Raw genomic sequence first — 17866 nt, 5'->3', positions numbered from 1 at the left:
GTAAATATTTTTCCGCTTCCACTCCGAGCTGGAAAAGCCTGCGAGGCCCATCTCCAGGGAGACTCTGTAAATAAGGCGGAGGGGGAGGACGGGGGGGCTGCTCCATATGCTGCACCAGCTTTCGGCCCTGGCTTGCCATCAGATGTCTAACACAACAGGAAGCAATAAAACAGTTATTACCAGCCGGCACCTTCCAGCACGGCCATGCGGAGGATCCTGCTTTGCTTTTGCCCTCCTTGCCCCACACCCGGCTTCATAACACCGCTCCCCTATTAACAGGGTTCTCGGGGCTCCCATAGCATCATAGGGGCTCGCAGCAGTGATGCCCAGCTCTGCTGCGACACGGCACGGTGCCACCCCACTGCTGCCATTTCAGCATCGAGACAACCCCGCTGTGACTCCCACGTGCCCCCATGTCCCTCCACCGGCTGTCCCAGCCGGGGGTGGCCATGTGGGAAGAGCTTCATGACCAACGCACCGTGGCCGAGGGAGTGCCCAGCAGTCAAACCCTGCTCGGGATTTTAAAACGAGCTGCCTAAACCCAGCAGCCCTGGCTGCTCCATCTATTCGGAAAGAAATGAGAGGGATGATGGCTCATCGCTCATAAAGCCGTGCTGTCCGCCCTGCGCCATGCGGGGGGCCATGTGCCCTTGGCCGATAATTCCTGCCGCGTGGCCGTAACTCCCGGCTGAACCAGAGCATGTCTTCCAGACAGATGTTCAGCCTTGATTTAAAGGCATCAGGCGGTGGAAAGCCACCACCATTTCCCTGCCTGCTTACAGAGGATAATTAGAGCCGCTCTTCCAAAAATAAATACCAATCGATCCCTATGGCCAGGCTGGTCAGGCTCCTGCCTCCAGATAGCCAAACCCATTATATCTTATTTTCTATCTGGGCTGCCTCCATGCACTGACCCAGTGCGACAGACCCTGCGAGCTCCCAGCCCAGCGATCTGTTTATCTGCTGCATTTACTGGGTACACCCTGAACTTAAAATAACCCACAGCACCGGGCGCGTTTCTCCCGGCGCTGGCTCTGCGTGTGTTTGTGTTTGCAAAGCTCCTTTCCTGCTGGCGGGGGAGTCTCACTCGCATCCTGCGCGCCAGGCGCTGGCTCCGCTTCATTCAGCTCCGCTCAGACCCTATCGATCTCGCTTTTCCATTTGCAGAGCAGGAGCAAACACGTTTGCTGCCTGCTTGTTACTGGCTCCGGAGACCCGTTGCCAGCAGGATCCGGACTGGAGGGATGAGGTGCCTGGCCGGAGGCTTTTTGAAAAAAACGATATTATTTTTTCTTCTAGCAGCCCAATAATTGCTGCTGTGGCTTGAGCTGCAAACACCGCCCATGGCCCCGCTCCTCCATGTGCTAACTGGGCTGCCGGGGCATTCAGCATCCCCTGCACGGGGGGCACGGTGTGGGGCTGGGGCTGTGCTGGGCCCCCTGCCCAGGGCGCAGATGGGGTGTGCGCCGCAGCCGAGGATCAGGACAGATCGGCCGCATCCTGGCAGTGATTTCTCTCCTGTCTCCTTTGCCTGCGGCAAAAACTGAACTTGTGACCCAGATGTGAGCAGCCTGTTATCTCATTAGCCAGCCGGGCTTCCCCAGGAGCCTTTTACTACTATATAACCCACCATCACCCCCCGAAATTCAGCCTGGGTCTCAGATGGGATGGAAGATTCGCAGGTTAAATGGATATAAAAAGCACAGGTTTTCCCGTAATTATTTTTCTGAATATCTGTCAATACTAATTAAAATTGTTTCCCATAATCAAATTTAAAACAGCGAGGGAGAGCAAGGGGTCGCAGAAATCCTTTTCTTTCAAGTCACTCAGGGATAAAATGGGTTTTCAAATCAAATTAGCAAAAAATCCCTCCCCATCTCCCCTCCCTGCCTCTTAAAAGAGGCAGGAGCCCAGCAAGGACCAGGCTGCGGGTGCTTTGGGGCTGCCCTCCGAACCTGGCTGAAAGTGGGGCTCAGGGGGTGCTGGGGCTCAGGGTGGGTGCCCGACTCTATGGCTGTGTGTCTATAGGGCTGCAGGTCTATAGGCACATGCGTATGTAGCGGTGTGGGTCTATAGGTGTGCCCAGGGAGCTGCAGGGAAGCTGCTCGAGCACAGCAGCGGGGAGATGCGATGCAATACCTGCCCCCGCGCTGTGCACGAAGGAGCGCCAAGGCCCGCGCAGAGGTGTCGGTGCATCCACCGCTGGCTGCTGCCATCGCGCCGCTGCCACGGTTGGACACCTCGTCCCTTCTCGTGCTGAATCAGCCCCAGCCTGCGCACGTGCTGCGGGGGCCACCACTGCCGCCGGGGGCTCCTGCACATGGGGCACGGCATTCCGGAACGGTGCGGGGGATGCCGCCCTGTCGCTGTTTCTCTCCTCGCCCAACCTTAAGGAGAACCGAGGGTGTCCCCAAAAGGTCGCCCAGCGCGGCCGGTGACACCTGAGTAACCGGCAGTGGGCCAGGCAGGGTGCGGTGTGGCACCCCGACCCCCGCACACCCCGGGACAGCGAGGACAGCCCTGCTCCTGCTCCCCGTTGGGCACGGGGCTGCTTCTCCTGCCCATGGCAAAGCCCCTAACTGTAGCTCTTGCCTGAGTTTGGGGCTCCTGCTTCCTTTAATTGACCCCCGCTTCGTTTTTTGGAGTGGAAGGGGGTCTGGGCACTGGGTTGCCAGCAGCGCTGTGCTGTGTCCTGCCTTGCCGAACTTGGCCAGAGGTGCCACGAGGTGTTGGGGGCCACAGGAGACATCTCCCCGTGCCCAGCCACCCAAGGACAGCCCTAGGGCATCTTCCTAGCCACCAAAATTGCAATTTTTTGTTTGGTGCTACACACGAGCATCTCGCTGGCTGTTCGAGCCCACGCTGCTCTGCCCGGAGGGACGAGGCTCCCCCCAGAGCCCTGCAGCCCCCCAGCTCTGCCCCAGCCCTTTGCCTCCAGCACGTCTCTAGAAAGCGGCTCCGAAAACTTGGCCGAGGTGCCGGGCAGCCGCGGGCAGGCAGTGACCCCAGAGCCCTCCCCGGTTCGGGCTTTCCCTGCCTCCGGTCAGAGGGTTTTGGCAGCCGGAGCTGGACGCTCGGGAGCAGCAGTTGTCTGCTGTCTGGGACACCCAGGCGTCCCCTCGCTGCCCTGACATCGCCGGGGCTGGGACGAGCATTACCCCGAGCGCTGCTGGTGCTCACTGCGATGCCGGGGTGTGCGCAGCCCCTCGCCGGTGGCTGGTGCTGGGGGAAGGTGAGGAGATGCGGGTCCGTGCCACGGCCGTAGGAGTTACTGGAAGCCGCAAAACAGTGAGATTAGAAAACAGCCCCCTACATCTAACCCCTGCCCTTCTCAGGGGTGATTTGGGGACAAACCAGCACAGTTGTAATTTTTATTTTGTGTGGAAGGAGGTGACAGCTCTGCCCGAGGGACAAAACCTGGCAGCTCCAGGACCAGCAAGACCTGGGCATCCCCAGGGGCTGCAAAACCCCCACCCCAGTCCTCTGCCCTCCGGCCCCTTGCAGCGGGGGGGTGTGTGTCTTGGCTCTCCCCAGCCCCCCAGCACCTGCTGGGCTCGGCTGAAGGAAGCTGGGGCTAAACCCCAGGGTCAGAGCCCGCAAGGCAGCCCAGCCCTGCCAGCCAGGGGTGCCGGGGTCCCCTGGGGCTGGAGAAACAAGGAAACAGGGAGATAAAAAAGCAGGGGATCATGATCAGCTCCCCCCAAATTAGCCAGGGGATAGACAGAACAGCTCCGGGCTTGGAGGCTGCCTGGGCTCAAGCCCCTCTGCTCCCGTGGTCCCTCCTGTGCTGGGAGCGTTTCCCCTGGCCCATGGGATGCCAGCGCTCACCGGGAGCCGGGACAACGGCTCCAGCACACAGGGACAGAGGTCCTGCCTTTCCCGGCGCTGCGAGACATCACTGCCTGTAGCTGCTGTAATGGGTTTCTAAAATTAGCTGCACACACTGCCCTTGGACTCCAGCAGGACATTTCTCAGTTGTTTAATATCAAAAGTGAAAAAAAAAAAAAAAAGCAAAGCACAAAAGCAACCCAGCCAATGCATGTCTAAGTTTATTTTATCGCTTGTCCTGCAGAACTCAACATCTATTTTAAGTCATTTATGAAGAGTACAAGTGTGAATAGCTGCAGAAGTTTTGCAATTCCAAGAACACCACATACAGCTTCTAAAAAAAGCAAATTTAACCTTCCCAACAAAGCCTCAACAAGCGTCCCAGATCACGTTTCCGAGCTACTGATTTCGGACAGCAAAAGCTCATCTCCTCCACATCTGAAGTTGATTAGTTTATGAAGAGGTCCCCGGCATACGGCAGCATCCCCCCCCTTGCTGGCATCTCGCCCCGCGTGTGTCTCCTTTCCGGACGGGCTCAGTTTACCCCAAGCCAAGTGGGACAGGTGCAGGTCGGTCCCTCAGGCTTTATCCTTCCCCTCAGTTTACGAGTATTTTACATTTTGCCGTGGGCCACAGCTCCTATAAATAAACCTGGGCTGCCTGTGGCAGATGTGAAGCCTATCGCTGCCTGCATGCTCCATTAGAGGCCCCGGCTTCCCAGCAGCGTGAATGTGAATAGATCTGAATCTGCAATGAAATATTAATTGGAAGCAACACTATTCTCCTTTCTTTGGAGGGGAATTTTAATTGAGGACCACGCTAACAAGCTAATATCTTCCTGCACCATGTGGTCGCAGTGAGCTGAGGCAGGAATTGGGGGTGCTGGGATCTGCCCTTTTTAATCAGAGCCTCTCCTATCACCTCTGTCTCCCCCAATCAACCCAAATTAGCATCCCACCATTCATTGCCCAGCAAACCCGTCACCAGCAATTGCTTGATTCGACTTGTGGTTTCCTACAAGGGTCAGAGGTTGAGCAGATCAGCTACAGGACAAGTAAAGCCCCATACGAGGCAGGTACCACCTGGGATTAGGTGAAACCGGTGCACCCAGAAGGGCAACCAAAGCTCAGCAGAAACATCTCAGCCAGGAGAGTCTGGAGCATCCTGACCTGCAACTCTTCCCTTCATGCCCCTTAAGTCCTAACTAGCTGGGCTGTTTTCAAGCCAAGGGCTCCAGCTCGTTACTGGAGATGCAGAAGAGCATTTGTGGTACCCAGCAGTGCAGTGAGAGATGCTGCTGAAGGTCCCAGGTCACCCACCCTTCAGGGGAAGCACAGGGCTGAGCAGCCGCTTCACTTGACTCAAGAGGCAGCGAGAGCAACCCCATCTTCGGGGATGACTGATTGTTACCTGCTGCTGCCTCGCTTGCTCTGTCAGAGCCCGGCAGGACTGCTTGCCTTCTGATAATTCAACAAACCAGAGCAAAATAGGAATTTTCAAATATCACGATGCTTGAAAATGTAAGTTCAGGAGATCGGGTTTTCCCCCTGTTCTTGGCTAAATTTAGTCCACCTAGTGTTGCACTGGACTTGGAACAGGACGGAAAGAGGTTGCATCCGAGAGAAGTACCTCTTATCCTGCTTTTTCCGTGTATTTTGGTAAAGACTGAACTCTCTGGGACATCAGGACACGGACACTGCTGCAGCCTCCTCCGGGGAGGGAGGGAGGGCTGGAACACCGTGTCCTGCAAAATGACTGTTAGTTGAGGCTTCTGATTTCCAAGGGTGGGAGCGGGGGGGGGGGTGGGGGTGATAACTGCCTCCATCCTACAAAGCAGAAAGCAAAGCTATAGTGAAGCAGCTGGCAGGGCATGAAGGGACAGAGGGACAGATCCTGCGGTGGGATGGAAGGGGAGCCGGTGCCAGCGGGGCTGCATCCAGCCGTCACTGCCACATGTCGCCCGCGTCCCCGTTCTCGTGGAACTTGTGGACGTGGTCGGCGTACCTGGGGAAAGAGCACAGGCACATTAATTTGCAGCAAGGTCTAAAGCGCTTCGATGGCTGAGCTGGATCCGCGCTGTTTCTGAGCGCTGGCTGCCATCGTTACCCCACGCTTTCCTCCAGCCACGGGCAGCAGCGCCGGGGAGCTGCTCAGGGCAGCGGAGTCAAGGCATGGGCCTGATCCTGGCTCATGCCTGGCTTTAGCAGGCTTCCTTGCCGGGCAAGAACTGCTCACGGGAAGAGATTTGGAAAACACATGACTGAAGACAGGCAGTTGCCCTGCCCCATGTGTTTTTCCTCCCTCCCATCCTCACCGGATTAAGGGTTTAAAACCCAAATAACCCCCCTCATTTTCCAGGACAGAGGTGCACCGAGCAGTGCCCAAAAATCTGCTGCAAACCACCACGCTCTGCCCACCAAACCCAGGCAGACGATGCTCCCGACCCCCGGGGCCAGGCTGCCCCAGCGCGCCCTCACACCCACTTCTTAGCGCAGTAGGCAGCACAGTCCCTCCCCACGCTCTCGCTCCAGGCCGTTTTGTAGAGCACCTGCAAAGTACGAAATACAGTCAGCCCTGCTTTCACCTGCCCACCTCTGCCTGCCCTCACTGCCTGTGTCACCGCTGGGCCGTCCCGTGTCCCTGCCACCCCATCCCTGCCGCCACCAGCAAAGTCTCTGCCGCAGCATCTTGCAAGTGCCTGTGGTTTTTGTGCGTCAAGCAGAGACCGAAAGCGATGCTCTGGGTAAAGCTGGGTTTGCAGCCTTGGATCACCAGCACGGAGAAACCCAGCCTGTGCTTCAGGGGGCTGCCCTGGGGACGGTCAGGGTGACCTTTTCCAGTGGGTTATTTTTCTGGGGCAGCGCTGCGGTGGTTTGGGGTAAGGTGGGTGCCCTCCAGGCTGCGCAGGGATGGAGATGTGGGTTTGGAACAGGCTGAAGGAAGGTCACTGCTTGGTTTGGTTCCTTTTTCCCTTCATGCCACCAGGTTTCCATGTGGTCCTGTGGTCCAAGGAGGCAGGGAGGCAGCGGTGGGTTTTGGAAAGAGGGTGCAATCAAGCCCTGGAGTTCTGTAAGCCGTTATCACCAGGGCAATACTCTTAACTCCACAAACACCCATCAGCTGGCCTCCAAATTAGGGTTAGGTTGAAATTACAACAGGCAGAAGGCAGCGGTCAGGGAGGGGTGAAGGCTGTGCTGTCTCCTGGGATTAGCGGCAAAGATGTTGCCCCCACCATGGGGATGGAGCCGGGTGTTTGTCCGTTCCCCCCTTGGACACGGTGTGTGCCCAGCCCAGGCAGCACTGGGTGCTGGATTTCAGGCCCTTTTGTGTCTGGATGAAATAAGATCATTCCAGCTATGTAATATTTATTAATTTTACTTTTTTTTTAGGTTAGAGCTTTAAAGTTTAATGATGTTTAACTTTTTATTTTCTTCGCTCCTTTCCTCACCAAAATAACACAAAGTCAGTTTTACTTTGAGAAGATCAGGATAGAAATATTGTTCTGAATTGTCTTTCATCTTGTTTCATCATTTAATTATTGATGATTTGCTTGTGGTTTTGTTTTTTTTTTTCCCCTGAAGTGATAAATAAACTCCCAGAAACCACCCAAGGATACAGGAGGAGTTTGTACCACAACTGACTCCCAGGACATTTGAGCTGGCTCAAGCCTCTGTTCCTAACCAGACCTCCACTTCTTTACTTCCAACCCTAATGTGCAGTTGTGGAAATTTGAAAACTAGAGAAAATCAGAGCCACAGGGCAAGTAAGAAACATGGGCAGAACCAGAGCTCATCACCTGGAGAGGCAGCAAATGCTCCACCGTGCAGGAGGTTAAGGGATGTACCCAGAAATAGGGAGGTGGAATGCACACGATCTAGAAGCTGGCATTGTGGAGATGTATTTTATTCCTAAAATTGCTTACGGTATGAGCTTCATAATAATGAATCAAAATTTTGCTGCCTGATGAGCGGAGTGCTTCCTTACCTGTGTGCAGGGATGGCGAACGAGACCTGCATGCAAATGTGCTAAACCCTGTGTGAGCTCCCAGCACGGTGGCACCAGGGCCCCACGGCTGTTTCCAGGCATGCCATGAAGACACAGATGGCTTCCAGGTCTTGCCCTTGGGCAAGCCTGTGCCCACGTGAAGGTGGCCGTTCCCACCCCTTGAAGCCCAGGGGGATATCCGCTGGCATGTACGTGTCCCTGCTGAGCCATGCTGCACCGTGCCTCCAGAGCCAGTGATACATCAGCTGTAACGCACTCGCTTGGGGCAATATCTTCAAAAAGCAAAAATTCCCCCTGGAGGGGATGCTTGCTGCCATTTTACTGGGGTGCCCACCCCCCCACGGCCCGTGTACTTACCAGGAAGACGAGGCAATGCAGGAACAGGGTGTAGAAGAAGGCAACAGTGCGAGCTGTCTTGTTGGACAGGATGAGCCGCCCCTGCAGCAAGAGCAGAACGGAAAAAACCCATTTTAATGTGGGTCAGTGGAAACCAGCCGTCCCCGTGCACAGGCTCGGAGAGACCCTGGACAAGACCGGGGCCCTGTTTCTGCTAGACCCTACATAAACATATAGGCAAGGAGAGATGCTTTGCCACCCATCCGTGCCCACCTCCGAGCGGCCGCTTTCCCTCAAGTGGCTGCCACAAGTGCCTGTACTCTCAGCCCAAAATTGCCCAAATCGAGGTGAATTCAGGGCTGTGAACAGTGGTATTTCCCCAAAAATACTCTCTCGGGGGGTCATATTCGGCCACCTTTACCCCAGCTTTCTCCACCTGCTCTACCTGCTCCCGTGGCACCAGCCCTGACTCAGTGCTTGCCTGCAGCTCAGCATCGCTCTGGAGAGAAACCCCGGCAGTAATTAAGTCTCTCGTATTTTTAATTCATGAGCTCAAAGAACTTGCGACTTGCAGCATCCCCTCGCCGCCTCCACGGCAGGGCAGCCGAGCAAACGCTGTGCCGCTATTCCCGAAGGCTGGCCGCGGTGCGCAGCCCTGCCTGCACCCCAGCTCTGGTGTGGGACCCCAGGAATGACTTCAGAGGGCGATTTTGTAGCCAGACCCACAGCGATGGGGCAGCTTCTCCAGTGCCCTGGCACGTTTTAGGGGTGACTGCTCTGCACCCTGGGGTTTGTACGTTCCTCCAGCCCCGGCATCCCTGCGAACCTCCAGCCAGCTCAGCCTAAAGCCACCACAGTCCCGTGCCGTGGCTCTGGACCCACTGGCAGCAAAGAGCCGATAAAGTGGGATTAAAGGCTTGGTACAGCGTGGAGCCCCCAGCTCTGGCAGCGGCGAGGCTTTGTGCTGGCTGAGAGCCGTGCACACCCCCTGCCAGGCTGCACTGGTGGCTGAGCACCTTGGAAAATGTGAGCTCTCACGGCTGCTGGTCACTGCTGGGCTAGGATTTTAGGGGAGCTGTGTGCCAGACCACTAGCTGCTCTCCCCGCTAACAGGCTGGTGTGATCCGGGCAGATCCCTGGGGTCCCACAGCTTGTCCTGCTGCCCTTCCTACTTGTCACTGTTAGGGAAGGTCTTCACCCCCCCCTTGCTCAGCCATGAGTACAGCTCTCGGGCATGTATGTGCTGCCTCCTTCTGCGGCCGGTCCCCAGCACGGCTGGGTACCGCTGTGGGAGGCCACGAGGTAGAGGAGCATCAGTGGCCCTCGGGAAGGCACACAGCACTGCCAGGGCTAAAGCAAAGCAAAGTCCCAGAGTAGGGACTGCCAGGTGGACATTGCCCTGGGGGATTTTGGAGAGCAACCAGAAATGTGGACATTCCTTGGGTATCTTCGAAACCTCACTAAACCTGGTCTACAGGTTTACCCATTGGTTTACCCTCCACCTTTGCCAGCCTGCAGAGATGTCCAAGCTCCCCGGGGTCTAGAAACCCTGCGGGGCCGGGCAGGGTCATGCTCCAGCCCCTCATTTTGGAGAGGCCACCACACAGCAGCCGGACTCTGGTGATGTCCGAGCTCTTCTGGCCCACGACACTGGGGTCCCAACGGGAAAACCTTCGTGTCCACCCCTTCAAAAGAGCCAGTCAGGAGTAACCACAGCCTAGAAAAGCAGCTTTATGAAGGACAGATCCTACCTTCCTACACAGCAACTTTTTATTCCCGCTGTAAAAGCTAGGGATTCATTATGGACATAAGCACATTCCCCAACCACCACGCGGGCTTTCCGAAGCTGGCATTAAAACCCACAGATCTCCCACCAAAGCAATCCTGGGCTGAAATCTTCTTTGCTATTCATGGCCACAGCGGAGGCTGCTGTAACAAACAAGATTATGTTCTTAAATATTCCCAAGGAATAACTCCCCTAAGTCAGTTTTTTTGTAAATGCCTTTCATTAATTCTCCGTGGTGCTGGCACGCCACCCAATCCATATTCATGTTGGCATTTGCTTGGTTTTTATGCAAATGACAACTTTGCCTTTATTACAAGATATTTCTGCATTCCGTGGCTGTTGTAGACCAGCGGTCCCACATTAACCTCTGTTGCGCTGGATAGCCGGGGGTTAACTCAGCCCAAACCTGCTCCTGATCCTGCTGCTAATGTCACAAATTCAAACAGAAGTCAGAGCTTCTCAATAATCACATTTTTAGCTCAAAAAGTAGCATTCGCTCCTAAGAGATGGCAGCCAAAACCCGCGGTGGCAGCAGCAGCCCACCCGCTCGCCGCGGCTCAGGTGAGGACCCTCTGCTGCTGCAGACATTGGCAGCTCCCCAGTATTTTCCCTGATGCTTTTTTGGAAGGAAGAACCAGAGCACCAAGGGTCAGGGCCTGGGAAGAGGTTTTCCTGGAAAACGTGATAAGGAACCACTGTGTGCCTGAGGATGCTGGGCTGTGTGAGGCAGAGCATCGCCCAGGAGCACGGGACCCTCTGCAGCCCGTCACACACCACTCCCCAGCTGCGCAGGCTGCTGGGGCTCTCTGGGTGAGTCTCCTGTGAGGAGCCAGGCTGAGCTGACCCAAACTGCATGCTGTGTGCAACCTGGCTTCACCCCCAGGCCAGCCCTGGGCTGGGGGTGCAGTGCTGAGCCCCCCAGCCCTGTACAAATGAGAGGAGAGGTGCTTCCCGCAGCCCTTCGCATCCCGCTCCCAGCATTGCCCCGGGAAGCTGTGGGCACGGCCTGGGGGACACAGTGGTTCATGGCAATGCTCTGAGACACACACTGTCCCCGAGCTCCTGGGTCACACCCTGACACCGCAGTGGCCTGGGCTGTGGCATTGCTGGCTGGGTCACCCGCTCTCGCCAGGACCCCCTGGGAACACTGTGGGAGGGAGTCGGGGAATGGGGAAGGAAAAAGCAAGGGTGGAAAGTGGTTTCTCCTAAGCCAAGCCCCAGTACGGCCCCAGCATGGTCTGCCCCTCTGCCCGGGGGAGCAGGGATGGGGTCTGCCCCCCACCCGGGGCCAAGCCCGGCAGCAGCATCCCCTGCGTGGGCACTGGGCTATAATCCTCTTGCCACCCACTCGGCATGGCGGGGGCAGCCCACTCACCATGCTCAGCGTGGCTTTATCCCAGGGACTGAGGCTCAGGTACTTGCGCTGGCGTTCCTGCAAGTAAACGGTACAAGAAGCTGATTTTGAGGCTCAGAGGGCTGATTTGGGGTTTGCAAATCAGGGAAGGAGCTCTGTGCCCTCAGATGCTCCCACTCCCCCGCACACACAGCCACAGGAGACATCGTGTGGGCAGAATGACTTTTTCTTTTAATTTTTTAAAGCGAATGGCATTTGAGTGCGCTTTGTTTTCTAGAGTGCTGTCCTCTGGATTTCATCCAGGCAATGAAATAATCTCCCTGAGAGGTTTCATTTTCTGGCTGCTCCTTCCCTTCAACACGCCTGGTCCACCTTGCTGCGAGCAAAACCAGAACTGAGCAAAACGACCTGCTCGGCGCCCGCGGCGCGTGGCAAAGCCTTTTTTGCTTCCTGAGCTGGGCAAAGCCGTGCTCGGATGCCGAAGCAGTGCCGGCAGAGTCCCAGCCCGGCTGCAGGAGGTAGCGATCCCACGGCAGAAAGAGGGGCTGATGCACAGGGAGGGTGCTGGGGGCTTTTTGTACCTTCCTGCTGAAGGAGGAGAAGGGGTCCAGGCGCTCTTCGTACTGGGAGGAGTAGCGCTGCTCCGTGTCGTCCCTGCTGCCGCCCTGTGGGAGCAAAGGCAGGGTGAGACCCAGCGGGTGCTCGTGGAGCTGCCTGCACCTATCCTGCCTGCTGCAAGCGGTGTACGGACACCCAGCACAGGGCCAGAGCCCCCCCCCCCCCCGCCCCTGAGCTCCTCATTTGGAAGAATTGACCCCCAAAGCGTGGAGCAGCACAGCCCAGAGCTCCCCCACAGGACCGGCAGCATCTCTCCCCTTCACAAAGGAGCATCACAACGGGACCATTTAACAAATTCCTTTCTTCCACGGGGACTCCACCTGTGTCTCCCTATTTTTCACCATTTCCATGAAATAATGGTCACCTGTGTCACCCCAGAGTGCTCACCTGGAACCACTGGGGCTAGTGCAAACCCCACTCTGAATTCCTTTGCTGCTGGGCCAGCGGGTAGGAGGGACACGGTGGTTTAGGGGGAGGAAATGGTTGTTTAATACAGCTGTTATGAGCTGGGCAAAGAACAAGGAAAATGAAAACTCCTTGACAGAAGTGAAAGATTTAGGTCGGCTCAGACAGGCTGGGTTTTAAACTTCTCCTGGGACAGAGGTTCCCCTTGCCCAGCCTCAGAGGAGGAACGGCAGCAGCAAGCCCCAAGGATGCTCCTGCAGCCTGCGCATCCCTGCTCCTCGTTCTGCTGACGCTACCTCTGCAGGTCATGAGAACTGCAGATTCCACACCGTTCCTACCCAAAACCAGCCTGGAAACGACACCAGGCATGGTCACAGTCTGGCACGAGCCCTGGCTCCCAGCTCCCCGGGCTGCACGTCCCTGCTCAGGGGCTCTGGTGCTAGCCCATCTCTCCCCCAGCACCGTGACGCTGACATTTACCAAGGTCTTTTTGGACCTGCTGCTGCTTGTCCTGCCTGGCATAACACGATGGCCGGTGGCTCTTTCACCACGGGTAAACCCCGCTGCACGCAGACCTTTAGCAAATATGCCCTTACGCACCGCAATACGATCCACAGGTCACCACGCAGTTAGAAGCCAGCGATGAGACCAGCTCCCAATTTAGGGGCGATGAATTCACTATAGCCTGGCCTTATTGAATGATCTTTGATGATTATTTTTAACGTGTCACATGCCTGATTAGGTGGTGAATTATGCAATCCCCCGTGCTGCTGTGTCGAAGGCTTTTGCTCTTTAGATCATGTGAATGGCATTCAGGGGTTGCCTTGTGGCAGCAGATAAACATGGATATGATCTTCCGCGGGAGAAACGGGCAAAAATGTCAGAGGGGCTGACCCAGCGTCATCACTGAGACATAAATAAAAGAACCAAATAAGGTCCTTCACGGCTGTAGGAGTTTCCCATCCCCAAATGCTATTAAAATACCCATTGATGAAATGGCCTCAGTCCAGCCAGTGCAGAAAGGCAGCAGCTTTGGGGGAGGGTGGCAGGGCAGGCAGCAGGCACGGTGTGGAGCTGGCATTTGAACCAACGTCCCACCCCCTGTTATTGTCATTTTTGCATTTCCAAGGAAAGCTGGAGGTCACGGTAGCCCAGCTCTGACCAAGGAGGTGGTTGCAATCAAAAGCTCCCCGTGCAGCAGTCTGACACACTTGCAAACCCGCCAGGGATTCCCAGGGATGAAACCCCTGAGGGGCACAGCATGAACCGAGCAGGTTATAGCAAAGTCTGCCCCCCCCTCCCCAGCCTCCTCTTGGCGTTACTGGGATGACTGGGGTGGTTTTGGGCTGGTTTCTGCTCTGCTGGGGACAGGCCCTGGCTGCCCAGGGCAGCGGGAAGCTGAGCAGCTCGCTCTGCTTGCCACAAGAAATCCAGGGTGGTGGGGACAGAGCACAGGTATGACAGGATGAATTATTTCTCAGGCTCTAACTGCAGGAATTTATTGCAGGTCCTGATTTAACCTCTTGTTGCCCGGTCGGGCAGGAGCACCCATGACTTGCCTGCTGGAGCATCACGCTGCCAGAGTGAGCATCCAAGGGGTGTGTAGCAGCCCTTTTGGGGTGGGAATCTGGGCTTCTGGCATCGAAGTTATCGGACGCCCTTCAGCACATTTAAAAATTACCCTCCCAGCAGCGAGGCTGGGCAGTGGCCCCCCTAGACAGAGCACTGCAGCCTTTTTCACCCCCGTTAGCTCCCATTTTCTAACTTTCACGCAAGGTGCATGTGGGTACAATTTCCCCATCGCTTCTGTACACCCAGGGTAATGGTCTGCGTTGGGGGTCGGTCTGTCCGTGTGAGCCCAGCCCACCACTCACCCGGCCGGGGTAGCTCTGCAGGAACTTGATCTTCTCGTAGAGCTTGATGTTGTCGGCTCTCAGGTTGTCCAGCTCGCTCTGCAGGGCATGCACCGTGTGCTGCATCATGCGGTTCTCCTGCACGTGGGGAGCAAGGGGGCTGTTAGCAGCGAGGCCGGGGGGAGGCCGGGATCTAACCGGGTGCGAGGCAGAAGCGGGGGTCGAGTTGGTGCAACCAGCCAGGGTTCACTCCTCTCTCAGCTTTCAATCCCCCAGCTCTGAATTAAAATTGCTCCCAAATTAACATTGCCCCAGCTGCCTCTGAACAGGGCCCCCAGTCTGGAACCATTAACGAACCTGATCCCACCGTGGTTGAAGAAGGGTTGGGGCAGCCAAGGGGGCTGGGGGTGGCTTTGTGCTGAGACTTGGCCACCACGGGACAATCCGTGCCCCTGAACTGGAGCACCACCGCTGGGCTGGGGGAGGCTTTGGTTCTGCTAACAGCAGAATATATTTTTTTCTTGCTTGCAGTGCCACTGCCTGCGTTGTGCTGCTAAGGAACTCCCTGGGGGTCATTAAAGCAGCCAGCCCCAGACTGCAGCCCCTGCAGCCCCCGCCAGCCGCCCTCCCCACCCGACGTACCCCCTCCAGCTCCTGGTTCCTGGCCCGGAAGCGTTCCCTCTGGCTGGAGATGATGGAGAGGAGCGAGTCCACCTGGCCCTCGGGGAATGAGGTGCCAGGGGACGGCGGGTGACCTGCGGACAACACTTGGCATGAGAAATGACCTGGCAGATGCCCCCCACCCACTGCAGAGCGAGTGGGGCTTGCTCAAGGTGTCTCCTCCAATGCTGCGGGACCTCAGGGGCACCCAGGCAGATACACTCCTGTGCACAGCTATTGCAACACCGACTAGGTTTTATGCTTTTTTGTTGTTGTTTTGTTTAAATTTTGGGGGATTTGTGCTGGGAATGGAGAGGTTCACTCCCCAGGGAAAACCAACTGCATTATTTGGTGCAACCTGTTGCTGCCTTCCCATGACCCCAACCCTCCCAGCCCCTGCCAGACTCTTCCCCCCCTGTCATTTCTGCAGCAGCTGTAGCCCTAAGAAAAGACCCAGTGCCACCACTGTCCCCTCCATCCACATCCCCTTCCCCTCCTTGCACCACAGTCACCTCCATTTCATACTTTCTCCTCCTTCAGCCAGCCCAGCAAAGCAGGGGCTGCTCGCCTGCAGCCATCACCAGCTTGCTGTGCCCGGGAGCCCCACTTTGTGGGTGTCCCCCGTGGCTGCCCCCCATGACAGGGCTCTGCAGGTGCCTGGGGGGTGTGTGCTGTGGCCATCCCTCCTAACTCTGCATCTCTGGCAGTGGGAGGCATCCACGACCAAGGAGAAATATGTCCCTGAGGCTGTGACTCAATGGGCTGCACAGAGGAGCTATTCATAGCGCAGGATGGGTGGCTGCAGGTTTTTTGGCTTGGTGGGACTGTTGCCGTGATACTGTTTATTGTGTGTTTTCAAACCCTTTCAAAACAAAAAACAACCCACCCCCCCCCCCCCCAAAAAAAAAAAAAAAAAAAGGAGAGGAAGTGGGTTTTCATCCAGAGGAGCCAAGCATCATTATTTGATTCATTTTCTCCTGCAGACCTTGGTGCAGCAAGCCAATGTCAAGGAAATGTTCAGCTCGCTGGCTCTGGAGGGGGTTTGGTGGGGCAAGAGCAGGAGTTAAAGCACAGGGTGTTTGGTTCAGCCTGGTTTCACCAGCTCGGCACAGAGCCGGGCCTGGCATGTACCTGCTGCACCATCTTGGGAGCAGCTGGAGGACTGGCAAACTCGGCACAGATGGAAACCCATCACCGGCCCCAGTGAAGGACAAACGGAGCAGGTGATGTCTGTGCCTGCTTAGGAGCATCCTCATGCTGCCATCCCCGCCCATGGCACCAGGATGGCCCCACCAGCACCTTGGCTCCCCGCACGGCTCCAGCTTCGCACCTGCCTCGCACCCACCGTAAAACAGCGCCGTGGCCTCCTTGATGGGCTCGGGGATCTTCTCCAGGCTGGGGATGGCCGCACCCTGGGCAGTGCAAGCAGAAGGGATTAAGCACTTCCCACCCACCCAAAGTCACCTGGTCAAAGCAAACCCCTCCTGGATCTTGCTACCACCCCAGCACCCACAGCCTCGTGGGAAGCGTTGTACAAAACAGGCACTCCACAAGGATCGAGGCTGAGACAACAGGGAGAGGCTGGTGGTGTTCAACCCTCAGATCACATCCTTTTCCTGGGAAGGAGAAGGGCTGGATGGGCCCTGGATGTCACCACTGCCACTCCCTCCCACACCAGCACTGTCCCAGTGCATGGGCATGATGTGACCCTGTGCTACGTGAGTCATGAGAAAGAAAGAAAAAGGCAAAAAGAAAAAAAAAATAGGAAAGAAAATAAAAAAGAGGTGATAAAACAACTCCCATGCTTGCTGTTGACCCCCATCAGTGACAGTCAGCCCCCAGGGCCACCTTGAGTGGTCCCTGCCCACTGCTGGGAGCCGAGCGCCGTGGGTCGGGGTTACCTCTGCATCCGGGCGGTGCACGGCGGACAGGGCTTGGATGGTGCTGAGGTCGTGCTCCAGCTTGGCGATGAGCTCCTTTTGGCCAGCCAGCGTGGACACAGCCTCCGTCAGCTGGATCTGCAGCTCCGCACAGCGCACTGGAAAACAGAGCCGGGGCCATCACCCAGGGCTGGCCCAAACCCCCAGGTTTCACCAGGCGGACATGGAAAAGCTGAGCAACCCCCACCTGGAGCACCAAAGCCAAGCCAGAGGCAGCAGCCTCCTTTTCTCCTTATTTCTGGGGGCAGCAGGAAGAACCGCGCTGCTCTGCTCCCGGTGAAAGGGAGCAGGGGTCCAGCCCACCTTGGTGATGCCTCAGGGTGGGCTGCCGTCCCAGTGCAGGACCCGTGCCACGTCCCAGTGCCACAGGCAATTGCGAGCAGGCAGCTGCTTGCACCCGTGCGGCTGCTTCAAGTGCATCAGCAAGGTATTTTTGGTGCTGCAGGGGGTACCTGGCAGCACCCTAGCCGGGCATGGTGGGGGGACCTGGGGGGGAATGAGGGGAGCTGAGCCCACAAACTGATTCCCAGGCCTGGTCTGCCCAGAAAAGGGGTGATGGAGGCGGCTCTGGGCAGCACGTCCCCAGCTGTGGGCACTGGGACAGGCACGTGCGGGGCAGATGGCTGCTGTGGGTGTTGGAGTGGGGTGAAGGACATCTCCCAGGAGGGGCTCAGGTGGGACCAATCCTGCCCCCAGGTGCTGGGTGAGGCTGTGCAGCCTCCAGCATCCCTGCTCGGCCAATTTTCAACAAACGAGCCCTCTTTCCAGTTGCTTCCCCCCGCTCCGAGTAAAACCCACGCCCTAAACCACAACAGGCGCTCGCTGGAATGCTCCAGGAGCAAAACAAAAGCCTCCCGTTCCCCTCGTATAACCCCAGCCCAGATGTGAAGCAACGGAGAGACACGTCAGGGCCAAAACACAGCTCCAGCGAGAGGCACAGGACCAGCACCGCAGGGCAAGCTCCTTGCTCCGTTTGCAAATCCACGCCGAAACACAGAGCATCAGCAAGCAGCAGCCCTGTCCTGCAGCACAGATCTGCTTTTTCACCTTTCTCCCTTGTTGCCAGCAATGCCTGGGCCTC

The 17866-nt window shown here is 56.8% G+C and overlaps 1 protein-coding gene across 1 annotated transcript in view; it reads right to left on the bottom strand.

The window, feature by feature from the left end:
* Window positions 1-4031: 4031 nt before the first annotated feature.
* The window catches only part of CUX1 (cut like homeobox 1), a 281274-nt gene continuing 267439 nt past the window's right edge, over window positions 4032-17866 (bottom strand). Inside the window, exons 15-23 of the mRNA XM_040614108.1 lie at window positions 16747-16883; window positions 16191-16257; window positions 14828-14940; window positions 14207-14323; window positions 11891-11974; window positions 11331-11387; window positions 8191-8271; window positions 6312-6376; window positions 4032-5832 (exon numbers count right to left, since the gene is read on the bottom strand). Coding sequence (XP_040470042.1) covers window positions 5772-5832; window positions 6312-6376; window positions 8191-8271; window positions 11331-11387; window positions 11891-11974; window positions 14207-14323; window positions 14828-14940; window positions 16191-16257; window positions 16747-16883 — 782 coding nt within the window. The 3' untranslated portion in view covers window positions 4032-5771. The remainder of the gene's footprint in view (window positions 5833-6311; window positions 6377-8190; window positions 8272-11330; window positions 11388-11890; window positions 11975-14206; window positions 14324-14827; window positions 14941-16190; window positions 16258-16746; window positions 16884-17866) is intronic.

The sequence above is a fragment of the Falco naumanni genome, chromosome 1 (genome assembly GCF_017639655.2).
Source record: "Falco naumanni isolate bFalNau1 chromosome 1, bFalNau1.pat, whole genome shotgun sequence".
Classification (NCBI taxonomy): Eukaryota; Metazoa; Chordata; class Aves; order Falconiformes; family Falconidae; genus Falco; species Falco naumanni.
The sequence above is the reverse complement of the archived record's forward strand: the minus strand, read 5'-3'. Positions and strand labels throughout refer to the sequence as shown.